General features: G+C 35.3%; 1 protein-coding gene across 4 annotated transcripts in view; it reads left to right on the plus strand.

The window, feature by feature from the left end:
- LOC119838367 (protein roadkill) overlaps positions 1-23,793 on the plus strand; it is a 36,315-nt gene extending 12,522 nt beyond the window's left edge. Inside the window, exons 1-7 of one of the 4 annotated variants that reach the window (XM_038364293.1) lie at positions 2,150-2,405; positions 14,649-14,817; positions 18,192-18,529; positions 20,915-21,156; positions 21,468-21,646; positions 22,923-23,065; positions 23,630-23,793. In XM_038364293.1, coding sequence (XP_038220221.1) covers positions 2,392-2,405; positions 14,649-14,817; positions 18,192-18,529; positions 20,915-21,156; positions 21,468-21,646; positions 22,923-23,065; positions 23,630-23,780 — 1,236 coding nt within the window. In that variant the 5' untranslated portion in view covers positions 2,150-2,391 and the 3' untranslated portion in view covers positions 23,781-23,793. Of the gene's footprint in view, positions 1-2,149; positions 2,406-10,559; positions 10,703-14,648; positions 14,818-18,191; positions 18,530-20,914; positions 21,157-21,467; positions 21,647-22,922; positions 23,066-23,626 lie in introns of those variants that run through there. The other 3 variants (XM_038364292.1, XM_038364295.1, XM_038364294.1) reach the window with 3 other exon arrangements.
- The last annotated feature ends 6 nt before the right edge of the window (positions 23,794-23,799 follow it).

The raw sequence follows: 23,799 nt of genomic DNA on the forward strand, positions 1-23,799 counted from the left end.
ACTTTTTTATTCTTTATAAATTAGGTTACCCATGTTTGCCCAAGCCCATTGTATTCTACCTTATGATTGAATAAAGATTAATAATCAAAAACAAAGACTTCGCGTCGGATCTTTCCTCAAATTTTTCGACTGCCACTTAACATTTTACCATAAATAATTAATTAATGATTCGATTAAAAAATATTACTTTCACGATAATTTTCGTGCTTTTTGAAAGCCGTTAATGGTTGTCTTATACAGACGCGTGACAGCTGCGAATGTGGTGTCGTTATAGGGTTTTCACCGAGCTATGATAGGAGCTTTCTCACTTTGTGCAGAGCGCGAGACTGGCACTCAACTCTCGCTGCCGAGATAAAGACTTAGTGTCGTTTAATTAGACATTGTATAATGCATTCATATTAGGTTTAAACGATCTAAGTAAATTGACAATTAAAACAACGTTCATTTTAGAACCTTACTTTATTCTGGATTATAGAAAATTTATGATAAAATATTTTAAGGAAATCTAACCGTTTTATATAGTATGACTTATGTAATTAGCTACAAGTTTATGTCATATTTTCGTATATTATACGAATAATTTTGAATTTTAGTTAACCTGAAAACACTAATTAGACGTCACTAGTCAAGCATTGCACGTGTTTAAAATGGAACCGAGCTATTTCTGTAACGTTTCATAAAATACGACTTAATCAAACACTCCGATATTTGTTTACACGTCCAAGACCAAAGGCGAAGGCTTTCTCCATCAATTCCATCAACAATGAGCTAATATGTTGAAAAGGTGTCACTTATCGTAGGCATTATAACACAGCATACAATGTCAGTGATGCGGTTTTGAATAGACAATTGACCCGTGCTTATAGCGATCGCTATAGAAAGGTAAGGTCAACTGGAATAGTAAATGAGAAAGTTAATCGTGGAAAGTGCGCATAGCCAAATCAATAGCACTGTATGTCAATCTATCAGCATCCAACAAATTCAATTTCATTTATTAGGCCTAAATGGGTTAGTCGTAGTTGGTTACGCTTCGGTATTTATTCTGAATATCTATTAATAATCTTTAAACAATATGTAGTTTGAAAATTAATTTACGTTGATTTCTTGCTTAGAATTAATCAATATGTACGAAAACGTATAACAAAATAATTGTAATAGGAATATATACCTCACTCATAACACAAAAATTATTCAATCAATGTAAAAGTATATCTCGTTTCCGTAATGTTTTCAAATTCTGATGTTAAACATGAACCGCTTCAGCACGGATTAGCAGCATAGGAGAATGTGTTCACATGCTTCTCTCGAATGTTATGAAATCGCTTTGAATATCGCTTTAACATATTTTGAACCATAACTTATTACCTACTTGAAAAGTTCGGAATCTAGAAAATTAGAAATTTATAAGCCCTTTTCAATTTTACTTCATTTATATATATATGTGTTTTTTGCGAATCTCTGCTGTATCTTATTCTAGGTATATTCAATCTACCGAAGCGCAAACTATTTTCCTCAAATCACTTTGCCCTTGTTTTTGGGTAAGATGTTATTTAAGGTTTTCTTAAATAACATCTTACGGTCAACTTCTGATGTAGGTATATGTTTCAGCTATAAATCCAATTTAAACGAAGATCTAAAAGACATCGAATAGTAATGTTATAATCTGCTTACGTACGTGGACCTTGACCTAGACCGACTATGGAGGCAACTCGCAAAATAAACACCCATTTCATTTGCCCCTAATTATATTTACATTTTTCCTATTTCAAACGGAAAAAAATATGATAAATAACCAGCATCGGTGCATGTCTAAACAACTTCGGTAATATTTAATACATATTCTAATACAATCTATTTATGTTTAAATTTTGGAATTCGATTTAATGTGATCGACTCATTAAAAAAATAACTGTTATACATACTTAGATGTAAATAAAGATCGGAATAATAAGCACATGATTTGGGCTTTCACCAAATGAAAACACAGAAGTCGAGTAGAGAAAGGGTCGTTAGTGCGCAGCTGTTCCGCGGGCGCCCGCCCTCGCTGGCTCACGAGTCGCGCCTTCGCTCCGCTCTGCGAGCGAACGATCGCCGGCGTGCCTGCCACCGCGACCGGTCGGCCGTCGGAGTCGCAACTCGCAACTCGTTACTCGCGTACAACAATCAGTCGTCCGTCGCTCGTCGAGTGCGCTTTACGTCTGTCAGGCCACCGAGCGCGACGTGAAAACCATGTGGTGAAGTGAAACTGTCAAACGTGATACGCACTCGCACACTCAAGTTATTTAGCCATACAGTGGACGCTATTATTATTATTTTTTTCAATTTCACCCCCAGTGTTTCAGTGTTCTCGAAGTGCCACTTATTTGGAAAATTGGATTATACGAACGTATAATGGCCTTAGCTAGGTGAGCTATTTTGGTTGTTGAAGTCAACGCGGAACTAGTTTAATTTGACCATTTATTATACATCGAAGGATTTTTACTTCATTAGTTCTTATTAAATTAATTTTGTACCGATAAAACAGGTTTCATGCATGCGATTTATTACAATAATATTTAATGGATTCATCGCTGAAATCTGTTTTTGATTTGCGATTTCCATATCATATAATAAATTATTTACTGTTTGCTTTAATTTGATCAATCTTCAAAAAATGTACATTAAAATGTTATAGCAAATAGCGAAAGTTACTAAGCCTCGCTCGCGTTTTAACTTTCTTTGTTGTGTAAGCTGATCGTCGGCAGGTAGAGGGAGCGACTTAGAAATCGAGTCACTTTTACAACAATTATTTTCTTTGGAAGACTATAAATTCCACCGTTCGTTTCGTCAGTTTCATATTTACCTTAATCAACAAAACGTCCCCTCGCCGTAGGTTAATGCGATGTCGATGTTTTCTCTTCATCCTCACCCTCGTTGGCAACAGTTACCCCAATGTAAACCCCACTGTCGCCTGTTCCTACTTTACGGTTTCTACAAAAATTATCTGTATATTTGTTTATACTCGTGACGGTCATAGATACGCAAAATGGTCGTAAATTACCTAATTACAATAATTATGCATGTACAATTCATTTCGTGAATGATAAATAGATTTAGAAATATTGTCGATTGTTAACGTTTTGACGATTTTTATTATTCGAATATTAGCAAGTTAGTAAATTGACGATAAATTAAATGAGCATTTATGACTTATTTTATGTTCCTCAGCCTCTGAAGAATCATCCGTGCATTTTTTTGTTTCGTTGTATAAGAAATCTTATCGCCCTTGTTGTAGCAGGTAAAACTACCCGAGTCGAACACGACCACAATGCGAGCTTTGTGAACTTTTGGGTGTTTTTTTTTTTTAAGTTTATACTGATATAAGGAGTATACCTGCAACAAAGTATCAGTCTTTATATAACACAATTATGTAACCTTAACTTCCTCATTTTTTTCCTTATTTCCCATTCAACAAAGGTTCTGTTTTCACCTACATTCAAGCAACTGTTAAAAAAATAGGCATAGCTCACGTTATTTTCTTTTCTTCTGCAAGATAAAGATTTGATGAAGAATAAAGATGCATGTTCATTGTAGGGACGGAATTAAAACAAAACGTATTTATTAATTATAAAGTATAAAGGTACGTAACTACCAGTTGACTAAAGCAGGTAGTAAATATGTGAGTTTTCAATAAAGGTCGTCCTTTCCGCTCGCTTTATCCCTTGTCCTTAGCGCTGTGCATGTGTATTGTAATACTACATTGTTATACTTGCGGTGGACATAAGATAAAGATTCGCAAGAATATATTTGTGCGGGGGTCGTTGTCCTTTCGCCTCAAAGGACTTTTCAAAAACGAAGGCGTGTTGTCTTGACACGAGGCGAGGGGATGGATTTTTTACAATATGTACTTTCTATAAATACCTACATTCTATTACGAAGGGCGTGAAGATATTATGGGTGTATTACATTATATACCGTCTTTAGTATCCACTTTTACTTGGTGAAAACCCTGGTAACACCGAGTCTAAGTGGATGAGCACATGAAGAATCACTTTAAAGTACGCAGAACCCTCCACTTCATTCCTAAAATATACGTTTAATTCGTAAACATTTTCATATCATCTAGCAACTACAAAAGTTTGTTTGTGAAAGTATTATTGACACTTCAGATAACAAAGGGCGCAAAGGACAACACGGTTGGATTGCCTTTGTTGAAATCCCACTTTTAGAGTAAAAGTCAACAATCAAATTATGAAAATTCGTAGTATGCGAGTATGCGTAGTTGACAAGATAGCTAATTATTTATTGAAGCAAGAATCCTAAATTTTAAAGACCAAGACAATAACATCTAATTTAATTAAATGCTCACGAATTTATTTTTTTATCCTAAGGTTGGTTGATTGGTTGTTGTAAATGTGAGTTACACTTTTTTTTCCCATAAAAGGCAGCGTATAAGTTAAACCTTATATTGATGTATTATCATCATAAGATTTTTTTCAAAATCTCAATGATTTTTTTTTATCATGGATTGATGCACATATACATTAAAACAGAAAAAAATACTACCGATTGTTTTGTGGTCTATAAAACGAACCAGCTTAATGTACAGAAATGGTTTGTATTTTTTTATCATGCATGTACAGATAATAAGGTAGCCCAATCTCCTTTGCAATCATAAAGTTACCTTAAAAAAGGTATATTAATACCGATAATAGCATAAAACAATATCATCATTACACGAAACAAATGAACATTTAAAGCTAAATCTAGAAAACGGGCCGCCTCTGTCTAATTTGATTGTGATCGAATAAGTTGGGCGAGGTTATTTCGCAAGAGTGTATCAATTTAGCAACCGAGGGCCCCGGTGCGCGCTCACAAAGCGAAAGATCGCGGCTGAGCCCGCACTCCGTGCTCCTGTTTCGCTCACAGCGGAATGCGATAACTGAAGTAGGTTGTCGCCTGTCGGCTGTGGCGAAACAGTGTTTTGGTTCCAATAATATTCACCACACTTTCGACGGAGCAAAGGCTAATCGCACTACACGCGCTATAGGCTTACATATTCGAAGAACAACGCTGTACAGATATTATATAATCAAAACATGAACAATAAACAAAGCCGCCCCCGTCACTGTAACTGACTGATGCATTACTAAAATGAATATCACTGTCCAGTTGTCATACGGGCTAATGGAGGCATTATTTAGATTTTGTTCCCGCTCATAATTCAATATCGACGTCGTACCTCTTGTTATTAACGCTATAGTTACTTAATATTTGTGTTTTATCATTAGCCCCGAGCAAGGTCGCGGCTATTGTGTTCTATTAATCTGTTTGATTTTATCAGGAAGGGGCTTAAGAGTTTTATCAGGGAAGTCATATTTACATGATTTGCGGGAATAACTTAAATAAGAAATTTTATGCTTGCTTAAATATTAATAAAAAATTAATGTTATTTCTATTTCGTATCTTACAGTCCTTGGATAAATCTCTGGCATTTTTTTTATTCCCATCAATCTTGTTTTTGTGCATATTTACTTCTATACTTGTTTGAATTAATGGAATGTATTCCTTAATCATCCCCTTTACTAAAAACTTAATCAATTGTACTTTCTACCTTAGGTAAAAATGTTAACATGCATAAGTCTTTTTGACTAGTTAAATACACAATGTCGCAACGCAAAAGAACTCGACACCGTTCACCTGAGCTGTCATTACTGGGCTGAAAGTGGCCGCGTAAAGTTATGACGAGACCGGGTCACGTTACGTTCTCTTGAATTGTGTTTTCGGTAATTTAGTTCAACAAGATTACCGTACTCATTGTTAGCTTAAAATTAATCTTGTGATAGAAAAATTCCCAAGTGTAGTATATGAATAAAAAATGTAGTTCAATATCGACTAATATTGCAAATCAATATTTGACCCATTTTTATACATGCCATGCTACAACCAAATAATAATAATCGATGATAAAGTAGTACCCGAATCTCGAGGCCTTCGCTCGTTTTACTGATGTGTTGGGATCTGTGTCAGGGTCCTTCCCTTCTGTCCTACACCCTTCCCCACAACTCCCCCTCGACGAACAGCCCCTGATTCAGTTGACCCGTAAAGTTTGAACATTTGTGTTTCACCTCCGCGAGTCTTATTAAATGATCGAGGTCACGTTTATCGCTCTCCTGCTTCAGCTATAATGGAAGCTCGCTTAAAACTTGTGAAAGTTTTATAACCGAAAATTTGTCTTCAAGAAAATTGCTAATTTACATAATATGTATTAAATGTAAATTTATTGTAAGTTAAAAGACATAGGGTACTTCAGGAAATATTGTTACCACGTGTTATTGGCTTTTGTCGGCTAGTGCTCGGCCTTTAAGTCACAACACCTTCACGTCGGTAGAAGGCATTGTAGATCCACGCCAATAGGAAGCGACACGGTCGCAGATCGCTATTGGGCTTAAGGCCACTTTCAATGCACCATCTTTTACCTTGTGCCCCTTATCGTACAATTTGACCCGAAATCGATGACACTGGATGTAAATCATTATATCGGCAGTCTTTCATACATTCGAAAGTAAAAAGATACATTTATACCAGAGTTTTTTCAATTACAATTAAATTGCATTGTAACAATGATCGTATAGATCAAAATAAAATGTTTTATATGAACCAAATCCGCCGTCATTATACCAATTTTTTTCAAATACTTCGCGCTACATAAGTAGGTCAAACGCGTTACGATGTCAAATTTGACTCCGTTTTCTGCCTATGAACAAACTTGGCAATTGTATCATCATGATAATTTTTATGATATCTACAAATACCAACGATCGGTATAACTTTTGTTCAATATTAAATCCCTTTTAGATTGCCAGTGGTGTGCTAGATAATGTATATAATGAATGTATTGTAAAGATGTGGAACAGGGACGTTAAATTCAAGGTCTAGGACGTAGCTGAACCAATATCAATACATTACACATAAACTTAAAATATTGAAATTTACCTTGAAAAATTGTAGAACAATATTATATTAACTTTGAATACTAATTTCATGCTTTACGAGGTGCAAATGAAGTGACTAGTGAAACATATTTATTTACTGCCATGACATTAGTGCGGCCCTTCTGTTACAAATTGTTGTGGTGAATGGTTGGTGAAGGACTACTTTCAGCCTCGCATCGATCTTATAAATATATTATGAAAATTTTACAAAAACTGCTGTTACCTCACTAAAACTACTTTTTATAAGTATAAACACATTTCAAGGAGATGCGAGAAATAAACAATTTATTACCACGCGGAAGTTGTTTCATATCAATAGATATCGAATCAGTAGTTTTTCGCGAGGTTATTCATCGAATAACGGACAATTAGAACAGCAACGTGTGATCTTTATTTAAATTGAAGATTTATAAGGTCCGTTCAAGAAAATTAAACTCCGCGTCCTCTCCGCTATATGCGCGGCCTCAACCGAGTTTTGTAGATGCTTTCTCGATCGGCAAACCGGGTCGCGTTCTCGATGCCGCTGCTGTTGGGCTGACTACCTGTACCAGCTACAATCTTGACACGCACACTAGGACGCACAGTCACTGAGCGATCGCAACACGCACCTACACATTTACTTCTGATGTGTCAGGGCTAGTTAATATTTTAATATCTGCGCCAGAACACTCAATAAGAATGTCGTGGCATTTATATTTAACTTAGCCATTGTTTGTTTGTTATCAGTTTGTCTATGGGAGCATATTATATTATACTTACGTTGTACATTGGGCTGCGAAAGTTTTACTATGTATTAAATGCATTGTCTTGTTTTATAGTGACTGTCACTTTATGCAAAAAATATTAAAATTAATTTTATCAAAAAAGGCAATGGCCGTGATGGTATAGCGGCATAAGTAAGTGCGAGCGACACTGACGGGGTTCGTAAGCGTGTATGAGGAAGTAGGGTTACACTATTTGTATTAGGCAGAAGTCAAGGTTCTGCCAATCGTCATTGTCGTCTCGTAAATTAGTGAAGTAATAATGTTCTAGGCCAAATTTATTAATTTAGATTTTTCATGACCAAATTATTTAATATCCTTATCATATTTCCGCATAACTCTAACAACTTTTATGTAACACTACGAATATTTAATGATAAATATAATAATGAGTATATGGAACACGATTACTTATGACCGAGGTGGCACTTTTTCTCATCGAAATAAAATCGATCCGTTCCAGTTAGATTAACGCTTCTTTCTAAGGTGACGTTACAAAACCATGGATGTATTTGCTTTCCAATATCTGTTGTATTGCCAAACATTGTCGGCTCGTTGCGTGCAATGTCAAGACTCGGAGTTGCGAGTTGTGCTTGTGTCGTGTGTTGGTCGGCGCCCGCCCACTGTGCGCGATACCAGCACACGTCTGGGGACGTTGCATAATCATCCGCGCAAACTTCTGCTCGTTGTATTTAAAACATGTCAAGTGACGACGTAATAATTTCAAAATAATTTATGTTCACAATTCGCATGCAGCCATTTATTATTTCATTCCGGTGTCAAGATATTTTGGCTCGGACATGCTGTTTTTTTTATTCGTTAATAGTTTTGTAGAAGTCTTGATAGTTATAGAGGTAATTTTTTTTGATAATCAGGAAATTATTACATTAGTAGGGGAGTATTTTATCATGGATTTCTTTACTACTGTAATGTGGTTCTTTTAGATTCATATCTCTTAGAAAAAAATTTCATCCAAAATATCCATGATCAGACGTGCGTGGCTCCACCGTTTATAAACGACGCTCAGTTTGTGAATTGGTTGTATGCCCTCGGCCTCGCTACAGTTGCTTCCGCCTCGATGCTTATCCTCGGTTAACGTTACTCAAGATTATATTTAAGCACAGGCCTTAAATCTTTATTTACTTATCAAATAAACTGGGAACTAGGTAGGTAGATATCTGCCTTTGAATCACGCAGCGCGCTGTTATATTAGGGTGGGTAAGCGTGCGTGCGCCAACGTCACCGCTGAACCTACGAAGGCCGTGACGTCACACATTAACTGTCCATTATTAAGTCTGCGGATCCGCTGTTCCACTCTATGCGAGGTTAAACATTTTACATTCTAATAAATATTCAAGTATTCTCATTCAACGAGTTTGAATATTTCTCTCTGATTTATAATTCATGTTCATACGACAAAAATTAAAGTTATTCCGATAATTTGTGTCCAGTTCAAACAATAACATGTTTTAAATAATAACCGCATTGAAATGAGACTTAAATATGTATTGCGTGCGCAGTTTAATATAATATTATCGTACCGTAGTTTAATTGTGATCATAGAAAATGGAATATATATTTTTCAACATTGTATATGAACTAAATGCAATTGCACATTTCAAACAATTAAAAGCGCAACGGAATGGAAATAAGAGATATAGATACATTTCTTTGTCACATATTGCATGGTCGCTTATTTTATTGGTTTTCTTGAGTAATAAATGTACAAACACTTTCTGAATCACACAGGCACGTTTCGTAAAACATAGACAATGCTGCGACCAGAGATAATAACCGATATAACTACTATTGTAACCTTAACATATTCATCACGCACATTAAACGAAAATAAAAATTGTGTTTGTATTAATTGTCACGTTTCCGATAAAAAATACTGATATAGCATTAATAAAAATTACATAGCAACAATATTACAAAAGATATAACAAAGTATAATCTCGCTTTTCAGACTGTATTTAACTTTTCAGGGTTTTTTAATACCCACGTGTACATTACAATTTTAAAATGTTATAGCATCGGCTTGTTTAAGTTCGTTATAAAAATGATTACCCAGTAATTAATTATGTTTTTAATGGAACAAAAAAGCAGAGCATCGGACGCGTCACCTGACGGTTAGCGACAAACGTCGTCCATAAGTGGGAAACCGGTTGGTTTGCAACCTTCAAGGAAATTGTGTAACTCAATAGGATTGCTCGTCAGAGGAGGAAGAGCAAAGTATAGAAGTATGTGTCATTGTTCTAATCGTGAAAAATATGCTTCAAGTCATATAATACTTTGTGCTGATCCACTATACATAAGCATCTTTGTTTCGGTCGTTTTACTTAGGCACGTCATAATTTCTGAAATTCATACTTACTTTCACATTTTGTATTGGTAGGAAATAATGGACACAAAAAGCAATAATACACTAAGTACCTTGATTTATAAAGTATTATATATGTATCAATGTAGTGCTATTATATACTCAATTAATTAATATTTTGACATGAAGCTTTCAATCTATTAAGCAATTTTTTAAATATATAAGAATCACCTCAAGGTACCACCTTATACAAAAAAGCTAACTAACTTCTACGATTATTTAAACAGCGCGTATAGGTATATTACTTTGTCATTGAGCGTCGATATATAACAATATGCGATTATAACTCCGACAGACTTGGACGTGTCATTTAAACATAATGTGTATATATAACACACACACATGCGAGTCGCGGTCACCTTGCGCGTCCTCGCACATCTCGGACGAATAGAGGTGTTGGCCAGTTCCGCGTTAGATTGCCGGCTAACACTCAATAATTTTATACTATAAGATAATATTTACATTAGCTAGCCTCGCTAAAATAATTCTCCCCTCGCCGGACCACCTCCCGGAAGCATACGGAAACTCAGTAGCTCCGCAGCCCACGTCAGCGGAATCAATGAAGATTTTAGAGGAATTGCAAGGTTACATACAATCGTAAATAAACCGTTTGTTATGTAATAGTTTGAATTCAACAAATAATTACGCTGTTATTTCTTTTGAACACAGGAGTGTGTGATATTTCAATGTCTCTACGTATGTATCAGCAATGAGCAATATGTGGTAATATTAAATTCATACCTATTAGCCGTCATGTACGTGATGTTACTAAATTTGGCTTTAGCATTAAATAAAATGATGCATGTGGAGATTTAATATTTTTATAAAAAAAACACTTTATGGTTATAATAAAGATAAAACGTGAATTAGACCTACTGTGTAGCTGAATTACGTTTAATAAATTAATATTTGTCTTATTTTTTTTTCTATGGTACTTAATTGTTATAATGTAGCAAAAAATAAAAATAGGATAATTTGTATAAGTCGAACCAGTAATCGTTTTATGTATTTTGTAGTAGGTGTTACATTACATATCTTATATTTTTACTTCTGGCTCTCAGATAATATTTTATCGCGTACACTTTATATTTGATTGTCACATACTATAAAAAAATTAAAACGTATATCATATATGAATATATATGCGAATTTATAATATTTTTGTCTATTTTTCTATCAACTTTTGTGTCTTTTACGGATACATCAGAAATTTAATTTATATACTTTAAAATATTGGAATTATTATTAATTAATATTTGTACATAAACGAATAGAATTGACATTGAGAAGTTATTGTTACAAATTGCCATGAATTGTGAGACTATGACGACCACGGTAGCCTTGAGTGAGTATTTACCTCGTGTATTTGGTCTTCCAATCGTCACACACATAAATAATCACATTATTTTTACTTAATTATGATACTATAATTAATTAAGATAATATAAGAGTCTATTATCATTCGTACATTGAAAAAATATAATCCCAATATCCAAAATTCTATATCCAAATAAATTGTCGAAATATCGTTCGTATCTCGTCATCTAGAAGATTTCAACATTTTTTGTAGCAAACACAAATTGCAATAAAAGTGCAATATCGCAGGACATCTTGGGTAAACAAACCGTCCTTCAAAGCAACTCAGTCGAGGACCCTATTGTCAGGTCGTCCTCAGGGCGTCTGAGTCACAGCACGCAGTCGTCGTTAAGAGGGCATTGCTCACTTAGTTACTCCCGCCCGTTTCAAACGTCGCAACTTGCAACAACTTTGAACCAGAATCAAACATATTTTTTGAAGCCTTATTGTTCTACGCCCCAGATTTATTGTCATTGTCTGGATGCCTAAATCGACGCTGTTAATTGAATTTATATTGTTCTCCATTTATGGTTTCCCATATTCGATATAATACTTGACGCTTGTTAATAATTTTTTTAACGGTTTTGGTGATGAATTTTAATTCTTAGTTTAAAGAAGTATTCGGTTATATTTAAATATAGAAAAGATACTAGCAGGTCGGATGACATCTAAATTAAGATCACGGGAGACCAATGAAACGTACGACGGAGATTGCTCAAGATTTTACCGGTTGTTGACTTCACGCATCTTATTATTCTTACAAATAGCATATAAATGATACGTTCTGATTCAAATTAAGAGTATTTCTGCGTTCTGATTTTAATTTTAAACGGTTACGATATGTAAATGTAAACAATGGCAAACAAACAGAAAATTCTGTAACAGAATAAAAGTTAGTCAAACCAGTTCTATACATGCAACTCCTATTTGTATATTTTCTCCTACTGTAGGTATAACTAGAGTATTACTATTTCAATATGGCTGTAACTTATTGCGTTTGAGAATTAGATCATACATAATACAATCAAGGCGTTTCGGTACTTCAGCTATTGTTAATCATAATAAAGCGGTTAACTGAAACTGTATGTAGGTCGGTCGGGCCGCTCTATTTGTTACAGTGGCAAATTTGTTGGTCGACCTCGAACGGATCACTACGTGTGCCATATCTTATCAGTTTTAGTTAGTTGCTATGGAAAAAATGACCATCTGTGAAAACCTGAGTGCGTACTGAATATTGATATTCTGAGATTAGCGTATGCTTTGGATGCGTTTTCACACATGGTTCATATTTCATACCACCATTTGAACAGTTTCTCTATCTAGTCTTTGTACCAGAGTTTTATTGTTCAATTGCTTGGTGACTAATATGCATGCAACGTAATGTGTACTGGTTTGATTCTTCTTCAAGCTTTATTATGTCAATTTTATTTGTGGAGCAGACCTTATTTCTGTCACTTCTCGGATCGTCGCTTGGCTTTCTGGGTTAGGCCGATTAATGAAATTAATGTAGCCTACTTTCGTTAGTGTCTTATTAAAGTTTCCCGGCGCGATCAGCGGTGTGTCAATTTGCTTGGAAGTTTATTTCATTGTTGTGTTTTTTTTTTTCTTTTTGTCCTTAACGAATGGGACATGTATTCTTCGGTCTGGTTGACCTCCATTATAACGTTTGTTGCGGTTTCCGGTAGGCCGTTATCGGATTGTCCTTTTATTTATTTGGTTTACGTAATAAATTTAAACGGCCTCCCAATTATAAAATGCATTTGATATAATATATTTACACAATTTTCATTATTTCTGTTATCATGATTTCGAGTGCTAGGGCAGCCATAATGAAAAACAATATAATAGCCCCTATATTTTTTATCGTTGTTAACCCTTTATATACCGGTTTGGATGCTCTCTGGCAAATGCAACCGGTTGGCTTCGCTGTCGTCTCGTACATAATATTATTGCAGGATTTCGTATTCGCCCTGCGACTGGTCAGACGCCACGCAGCTGCCGTAGCGCCTCATACGTTCAAACAAAGCTACTGCACGCAACCTATGAACGGATGCAGTATGGTGATGAAACTGACACAGATTCTAACGCGTATTTGGTAATCGAAAGCCCAGTTCGTGAAAGTCTCACAGAACGGCAGTGTCTCGTATTGTACAAGTCCTACTTTAATTTAACAGCGAAACTTGACATGCTTTTTAACAACGTTCAGTCCTTTTTCGTGGTCAGCTCACAAAGCGCCTGCTCTCAATGCGTGCATATTTTATAGCCCAGTTTAGAGTTAAGATGAGTTCGCTCAATGACTTAAATTATTGTTGCTTCACGATGCATAATGTGAATTTGCCAGTATTGCTAGTTGCCACTCGGTCACTAGGTCACTTCAGTAGTTAAAATAATTGTTACACTTACAAAAGGTCATACACATTTCATTAAATGATTAATCAAAACAACAATGATCTCATTTTTTATTGCACATATTGTAATAAGGTTAATGCAACGCCGATAGTGTGTTATTATAGTACTCATTATACTTCCTTTTTTATTTCGTACGTAGCTAAGCTCCAAGTCTAAATGTAATATTTGCGAATAGGATTTATCTGTGAACCTTTTAATTAACGCTATTAACTAAACCAGGGTTATTCATCAATGTCCTGACCTTAATGATTTTGATCGTCCTGCTTCATGTGCGGAAAAAGAATTGCACTGCTACAATTTGCACTTACAAAGACCTCGCATCCTGATGGTCGTGGCGGTTGTCGCGGTTGCGACTTGTGGCCTACACCGTGCGCTTTCCGGTTTCCTCCCTCGGCAAAAAACTTGCATTGAAAGTAGAATAAAAACAAAGAAGCATAACAATAACGGAGGTCCCCTTTAATTTGATTTTCATTCATTGGCATTATTTATTTATTTTTTTAATAATTAAATATAGCTTAATTATATTTATTGTTACTGTCGATTTATACATGAAAGAGTCAATGCATTTATAATAAGACCTTTATGGTGTGGAATACAAAAATATCTGTGTTTTATAGGGGTCAGAAAACATTTATCAATCTCCCATTTCAAGGTTGAATGTTCAATGAATCAAAAATATTGTTTTTATCAACAGAATTAGTAGAATTCTGTTCTCGTTCCTCCTCCGTTAGCAGCACACATGACATGCGAACGTTGTGTTTCCAGGCTCGCGTCGGGCAGTGAGTGCGGCGGTGGAGGGTCGGGCGGCGGCGCGCCCGCTCCACAGTCGGCGCGCGTGTCCTCGAACGGCGCCGGTGGTATGGCGGTGAGCCGTGTGCCCAGCCCGTTGCACGACGGGAACACGCCCGTCGCGGAGAACTGGTGTTTTACACAGGTACGGCGTACACTCTAGAGTCTAAAGTGATTCTCATTACAAGCGCAACGGGTAAATGTAACTGCACACGTTACAGATACAGGAAACTGATCACTCACTGGCACGGACACGATTAAGCCTACATTATAATGACCATCACTATTGTGATGGTCGTTATAGGGGCATTGAAATGAGTGACGTCAGTAACATCGTTTTTGGCCATGAATCATTATTTCTTATCGGGGTTTTAGAGCCACGTGCCCACGTCATACTTTCCGGAGCGTTTTCGAGCGCATTCAAGAGTTACGGCACACATTTCAACGGAATGTTCGAACCACAATTATATTACCATGCGAACATATACACTGCATTGCCCTATATATTAGAAAAACATTACTATAAACTAAAAATTTTAATGCCGCAGTATATTTAAATCGATGGCATGTTGAGTCGACTGGAGTCCCCTCAGGTTGAATATTAATAGAATGACGTGATTAGCTCGTAATTATCATATGATGACAACGACGTATATGGTTTATAATAAGCCGTTCATTATTAAAATGATATTTATTTAAGACGGTATCATCCACGTTACTCTTTTTGAACGGTACCGTTTCTAGAATAGGTACAAAGCATGACGAACCGAGTGGTCAATGACGCGTAAGTCGTAAAATCTTGACGATCCTATGTACGGCTTTGATGGTTACGGAGTTACTACATCCCGATAACTTTGTTTATCGTACTTGTTATCTACGATCTTGACGTTGCTCGCTAATCGTATTTACATGAAAACTAATGTTTCCTTGTTAGTTCGCGGCTTTGGCGGGGTATGTACTTGGTACACGTGTGTGATATTTTAATCGATGATGGATACAAGCATTTGCAATTTCCTAGTGCACTAAATGCTTATGATTTTGCCCTTGGTTGATTGTTACTGTTCGTAATGTTTTAGATGTCCACGTATAATACTTATAATAAAAAGTCAATAACTAATAAGCCTTAAATCTAATTATAGAAATAACAATTCAGTTGTGTTTCTCTAGTTCTAGGCCTTACTAGAGATGAAGGTGCAACAATAAGAGACATTATTTATTTGGTATAGATAATAACAGCGCTGGTTCGAAACATCAAATTATACTCTTATTTCCTGCCGGATGATGGTTTAGAATACGTTGGAATTGGAACGACCGTTGCACGGCTGCGACGGCCCGGTAATGCCTTTTTGGTACTTTTTGCCAAAAATCTATTTAGTACGCGAAATATAACGGTGCTTTTATGAGAATGAACGGAACGACTACTTATTAAGGTCCCACACAATCGAATTCCCATTTCTCGACTTTATGATAATATAACGGCATCGCTCTAATCTGATTCTTTGTAATGTATAATTAAGTCGAGCTTTTAATTATTAACGACTATTACGTACTTCCTGGTACGTCGGCGGAATAACAACACGTGTCATGGCGAATCTAAATACGCGTGATTGTAAATGTCGACGCTTCGTCTATTTTATACAAATAATTAATGTGTACACTCACATTTAATCTAATAATATTAAGCTGAAGAATATGTTTGTTTAAACGCGCTAATCTTAGGAAAAGTCAGACATATTTTAAAAATTCTTTGCACGTGGTCCTTAGGTTGTATAGGATATCATGTATGTTCCCCAGGTGAAGCCAGGGCGGACCGCTAGTTCAAAATATGAACATATAAACGGGCAATTACAGTATTATCTAAAGAAAACAAAATGCGCAATATGTCTGATTAAGTGTAGAAAATCATAAATGTAGATAATAAATTATATTCACACTATCCATTGAATGTTATCTACATATTGTATCGGTTGTGATTTCTCATGACAAACTTTATTAACTGATACATTCAGTATTTCCAAATCAATGGATAAAGAAATAAGGTATATGTGGCCTTTGAATAACGCAACTAGAATGTTAAGTGATAGTTGCTTAATCATAATATGAAGGCATTTAATAACAAACTCTTTGGCAGTTCAGAAATTATTTATAAGACGATTAGCGAAGTGTACCTGTATCATTTGAATTTGGCTATATGTAACGTATTTAAGATTTTAAAATGACGCCGGATCACTCCAAAATTAGCTAACTTGGCAGCACCGCGGTATTACTATGATTATTATACAAATACCAAGTATGAGCATTTAAAGAAAAATAGACCAAGGTGAAACGAAATTTACATACTCTCGAAATGTAGAAACTCTCAGAAACCTCTACGCCACGTTGTCCTCTTCAAAATCGAATACCACCAGCGCTGGGTTGAGTCGATGCTGGGTTTAGCAAGTGGTACTGGCACTTGGCAAGTCCGCAAACGGGGATGATGCGGGCGGCCTTGGCGTGGGTCGTCGACCGGGCGAAGACCCCAACAGCACCGCAAGCAAGCTGGCAAGTCAAGCAACGGTCGGGGGCAACGACCAGGGACCAAGTTACATCGACGCTCACCCAGTCCTGACCTTAGTGCGATCATGCTCCTATACACTCAAAATTGAAATATCACCTCCGTTACCAGCAATCGATAGCAGTATTGATATTATTCGCGGAAATTGCAAACAAACAAAATAAAAAAAAAACGTTTCAAGGCACTTGTTAATACTGAATCTAATTAGGTTTGCCGGTAAAATACGCGTCCGAATTATTTCTCCGTCTTAATGATCTCCAACTTAGCTGTGGTTTATCGGCAATGCTTGTTTCGAAATAGAATACATATATTGATATATATTGTGAATTGTACAGACACGAATTGTCTGTCAATTGATAAATAATTCGATCCATTAAGTATTATCTCGAGTAAGCTATTATAAAAACAAAAGCCGACCTTGAACCTTGGCTGCGGTACACGCGTTAAAGTTTTATTTGTAATAAATGAAGTCGTAAAGCGGCATCTAAGCCACCGCTTGTATTACAGTTTATAGGAGTTAATTGAGGACACCTTATAAAAAGTCCGTATCAGCCCCGTGTTTATTTAAATAGGGTTGTTATAAAAAACTTTTAGAATTGTTGACTCTTCGTTTAATATGTTCAATTGTATGGATAAATATTGATTTATGCTTTTAGCGACAAACGCGTCGGACGATAAGATACATTTATGGTCATTAAAATATGCTGTGAAAATATGTGAAGTTTTGGATATACACATTTCTTTTTGCGCTACGTTCTCTTTACTTATAGGCCTAAATTGTATCTTATGATGTCACGCACGATGTCGTGCACCTGAGGAATAGTTATGTAAATCGGCGTGAACTACGTCTATAAAATTACAACTGTTTAACTATATTAAAAAGAGGATTGTTCAAATAGCTATAGTTAATACGGAGAAATCTAACAAAACAAAATAATTAATAAATATCCTTTCTATTGTTACAGGTGAAAGTGGTTAAATTCAGCTACATGTGGACAATCAATAATTTTAGTTTTTGTAGGGAAGAGATGGGTGAAGTGTTAAAATCATCGACATTCTCAGCTGGTGCTAGTGATAAATTAAAATGGTGTCTTCGTGTTAATCCAAAAGGACTCGATGAAGAGAGCAAAGACTATTTATCGTTATATTTATTATTAGTGTCATGTAATAAGTCAGAAGTGCGTGCAAAGTTCAAGTTTTCAATATTAAACGCGAAACGGGAAGAAACTAAAGCGATGGAGTCACAGCGCGCGTACAGATTCGTTCAGGGCAAGGATTGGGGATTCAAAAAGTTTATCAGAAGGCAAGTATAATTGTATTATGTACATGCACACGTGACACGCAACTACGAGTAGTCTCATTGTTAGATTAATAAGTCACATGGAGTATACATGCCGATGCAATTACCATAAAAATGCTATACGCCGCACTTTTATGGATCCCATAATATGGACTATGCGGAAAACTCCGTATATCTACATTATACATAATATGATCATGTTTCATGTTTTCGTTCTGATTGCGTTTTATGAAATAATGTACTAAGAAACTTAGAATGTTAGTAAAGATGCAATTCATTCTACTTCAACTTGAATCTTATAAAATTAATAAATAAAACAATAATCAATAACAACAGAATAAATGAACATCGCTATGACAGGATGTTAGGTTAATAATGGAATCCATACATGGAAAACAAATTGGAATAACGATAAGGATATCAAACGCTTTTTCCTCAAAAAAATAGAACTGTTCATATTATAAATATTATACATATATTTCTGCTTGTCCCTGCCAATTGTTCAAATCATTAAACTCAATATTGTTCGATTTGTTACAACAATGGAGGAAAACGCGAAGATCGCTTCAATAACGGTACACATCTCAATTACTACGAAATAAGGTTTGTAGTTCGGATTATGCAGTACTGCAAACATTAACTATCCTAATAACCGCAATCGCATTTAGCTTCTTATCAATTGCGCAATGCTATAGACCTGCGCATTCGCTGATAAACACGCGTGTTGCATACTTCGATTTAGATATACATTTATAATTAATTCATTGATTAAATCTAATATAATTAAATATACTGTATACAAATATGTCAGTATAATTTTAACTCACATGGCCAACATTATTTTTTCTGTAACTTGTTACAGACTTGGCGCTAGAATACGAATGAAAGACGGTCTATGATACAGATAAATTTATAATGGATTTTTAATGAAAATTTGTGGGATAATCTTTATTTTAATAAAAATATTTAAAAATGTTTAATTTAAATAAAATGTCCTATTATCTCTCCTTCCTTTTATTCAGTATCTATTCTTATAGTTTTTTATAAAATATTTTTTTTATTTATAAACTAATCTCCATCTTTATTTTTATGTCAATGCTTTACGCTTGTGTTTTTGATATCTGAGGATTTTGTAACTTGGTTTATCGCGGAGGTCGTCGAGTTCTCATTTTATTAAAATAGGAATGTAGATTATTTCTTTTTAAATTGTGCGAAAAATACACCGGTAATTATCTAGTGATTCTCACCTTACGTAACATATTAAAAATTTGACATTCGATGATTCAATCTACACGTACCTATACCGTTTATTTTATCAATGTTTCTTATCGACCACTCGAAACCGTTACAATTTCCATCCGCGAACGCGAATTATTCCAAATTCAATTTTAAAAAAAGAACTGTAGTAGAAATTGAAATTTTCCGTTTGTTTATTATTATTTATCTAAGTATGCATGGTTATTATTTTCTGTAACACACTTCGTTTATAAAACAATTTGTGATATACAACTTTGTATAAAATTGGATACAATGTGACAGTCACAGAATACTGAGTAACATTTACTATGATAATTTAAAATAAATGCGTTGCTGAATAAGGTTTCTGTTGTATAGTCGCAAGGAACCAAAGGGGCAAAACGTGTCACATGATAATTAGCAAATAAGCATCCGTTCTAATTAGTTTGGTATGTGTCGGTAAGCTCCAATGGGCTCGAATCGGAATACGATTGTAGGGCAGGAACTAGAAATGCTAGAGATATGATAGAATTCCTCACACGACGCGCTCGTTGATAACAACTTCCAGAAAGTGTGGAAATTCTAATAGTATATATATAGCGGATATGACATATCGTAACGTAGTATATCTAGTTAAATGACTCTAAAGTGAATATTTACGTAAATTTGATTGCGAACAATTTATTTGCGGACAACTTTTGTTCTATTTCTTGTTCTCTTCTCCCGTCTGGGACAGGAGGAAGAATTTATATTTCTTTTGCACACCTTGGAGCCTAAACAACTTGTCATATTTTTATGTGAGTGGTTTCAGTAGATTCGTCTTAGTCGTGAGTGATACTGAGTATATAAAAATTTAAAAATAACGAATTTGGATATTTGGCGCTAAAAGTATACATAAAAAAAAATTATTGTAGCAAAACAAAGATTTTTTGATGGAATAGTGTATCCAATAGTTTGGAATAGGAAATGCTAAACTAAAAAGATACCAGTCGTTTGTCTTTATGATTAATAATAATTCTCGTTACAAAATAAAAGTGCAAAAAGGCCCGTCACAACTAATATACATAGATATTTCAGAGTTGATGTTTTGATACAACACATACAAGTGTATGTGTGAACAAATAATTAAATTTCATTTATACGCAATTCCAGAGATTTCCTATTGGACGAGGCGAACGGTCTCCTGCCGGAGGACAAGCTGACGATATTTTGCGAAGTGTCAGTTGTCGCGGACAGTATAAACATCAGCGGGCAGAGCAACGTGGTGCAATTCAAAGTGCCCGAGTGTCGGTTGTCCGATGATCTCGGCGCGCTGTTCGACAGCGAACGGTTCTCTGACGTCACGTTGGCGGTCGGTGGCAGGGAGTTTCAGGCGCACAAAGCGATACTGGCAGGTGAGTAAAAAAAAAACCGTTTTATTCTTTTTTTGAAAGTGTGCGTGGCTAGTTGGGTTTTAATATTTTTTTTACTACATTTAAGTTATTCCTTTTCCATTGTAAATGCCTTCACTTTGAAAAAGCTAAGAAAAATAAAAGAGAATGTATGTTATGCCTTGATTATTATTTTATATTGGAAGTAACTTCACCTTGTAGGATCATTTTTTGTGTTTACAATGTCTATTTCATATTGTTTATTTTAGTAGTAACTTTTGAAGCAGTACACGTTTTGTTATCTCCATAGTTATATATGTAAAAAAATATTCCAGCGCGGAGTCCTGTGTTCGCGGCGATGTTCGAACACGAGATGGAGGAGAGGAAAAGGAACAGAGTGGACATCACGGACGTGGATCATGAGGTGCTGCGGGAGATGCTGCGCTTCATATACACGGACAGGGCGCCGAACTTGGACAAGATGGCCGACGATCTGTTGGCGGCGGCGGATAAGGTATAATAAAAAATTCCATATTTAAAATTTTACCTACCAAAATATAAAAAAAAAAAACAAAAAAACGAAGTTCATTATATGACATAGTGTTATAGGCATTTCCCTGTAAATTAGGTAACGGAAACAATAGTGTTTTGTCAAGTTTTTTACATCTTATGTAATAAATTTGAAATAGCTATCTGCAAAAATACATTAACAGCCATTCATTAATATTGTCACACACACCACGCAAAACTATACACAGATACAAGCCTCCACATAAATAACATTAATTTCAACTGCCTTTCTTAAAAATGCAATATGTAACCTCAGATTAGAAAGTTATATTTATACTTTAACTGAGATTCAAATTAAAAAATAAATGTTTCACAATGAATAGATCCATGTTTTATGTTTACACACAACACTGTAATCTTGAATATTAAACATTAACATTAATTAGAATTAGTAGTAGGTATAATAGAATACGAAATTAACCACTTTCTCAACTAATCTGGTGAACCTACATTCAGTAAATAAGTGATGATTTGATTACATATAATTCAAAGTTAAGACGGAAAACGTCGCGTGTAACAATATGTATTCAAATGTGTCCTATAAACATAGCGACACACACGCAATGAGCTATTGCATAATTTGTTGCGAATGTATTGCCCAATGTACATCTTAAAGAAGGTAAATGAAAACATTATAGCCATAAAGTGAAAGTGGGCTAAGTAATTTTAGCTTTTACCAATGCTCTGTGTGAAAGCTATATTTTTTTCGGTACAAGCAACATTGCAGTGGCCGAGGTCGCCCTAAATAATGTAAATTAATGCTTTTCTTTTTTAATTAGACAATATTAAAAAAGGTTGCTCTTGTTATCCAATTATGTGAAATATTTATTAGTATTGTTATATTAGTATGTCGAAGCGAAGATAAAATTATTATAATAATGTAGGTTATAAATAAAGATTAAATTAGGTCACGAAAAGTAAGTAAAAGGGTGGGAGAAGCTTACGTTCCGGCAACGAAAAATTGGTACGATGTTTTGCCAATATAATAACATCGATTTCTTTTTATCTTGTGTTTTAATTTTATTAATAATTATGTTTAACTGAACCTCAAAAATAGCCAAATTCTTTGTATCGTCTAATTAAAGATTATATACTCTCATACCTCTCATGGAAATATACTCAAAAACCTAGATATATATGATTACTATGATTTCCATTGAATAACGTAAGTGCTGTACCTATTGTAAATAAATTCTAAGAAATGTTTGTTCTTTTTACAGTACGCTCTGGACAGATTAAAAGTGATGTGCGAAGAGGCTCTCTGTTTAAGTTTATCGGTAGAAACGGCCGCTGACACTCTCATACTGGCCGACTTGCATTCTGCGGACCAACTGAAGGCACAAACCATCGACTTCATTAACACGTCAGTCCCGTTATCTATATTTTTGTGTGATAAGATAATGTTTTATGAACAGGAAGTATTTCAAATGATAAATAGAATATTATTTTGATGGATTATACGCTCATGCGTTTATTCTAATAATAGATATCAAGGATGTTTGGATATCATAATCTGCTGGAAGTGGAGTACATAGTTTAGATTTGTTATCGTTTCAATTTTCCTTAAACTTTATTTTCTTACTTCTGAATTATGATTTAAATATAGAGAATTCATTATGAAAACATAGCTCTGATGTATTTTTAAGGATCCTTGGTCAATCAAGTATATACTGCTTAAGTAATTATATTAAAGAATAATATAATGTATTATTACTTGTAACAAATCGAGTGGGATAAATATAATTAAACATCCGATTTCTTTTAGAGTTATTATAATTATACTAAAACTTGTAATAATATCTTGTCACCATTTTTGATGTAACATTCGAGACATTTATTGTATTAGTGTCTATAAGAACAGTAGCACGTTGTCGCGTCGGCACGTCACGCGGCATTTGTTTTAGTGTGCGCCGGTGTGTTTCAGGAGTCACGCGACGGACGTGATGGACACGACCGGCTGGAAGAACATGATCTCGTCGCACCCGCACCTCATCGCGGAGGCGTTCCGCGCGCTCGCCACGCAGCAGCAGCAGATCCCGCCCATCGGCCCGCCGCGCAAGCGCGTCAAGCAGGCCTAGTGGCCCCCGCGGCCCCCGC

Source organism: Zerene cesonia, unplaced genomic scaffold, assembly GCF_012273895.1.
Source record: "Zerene cesonia ecotype Mississippi unplaced genomic scaffold, Zerene_cesonia_1.1 Zces_u002, whole genome shotgun sequence".
NCBI lineage: Eukaryota > Metazoa > Arthropoda > Insecta > Lepidoptera > Pieridae > Zerene > Zerene cesonia.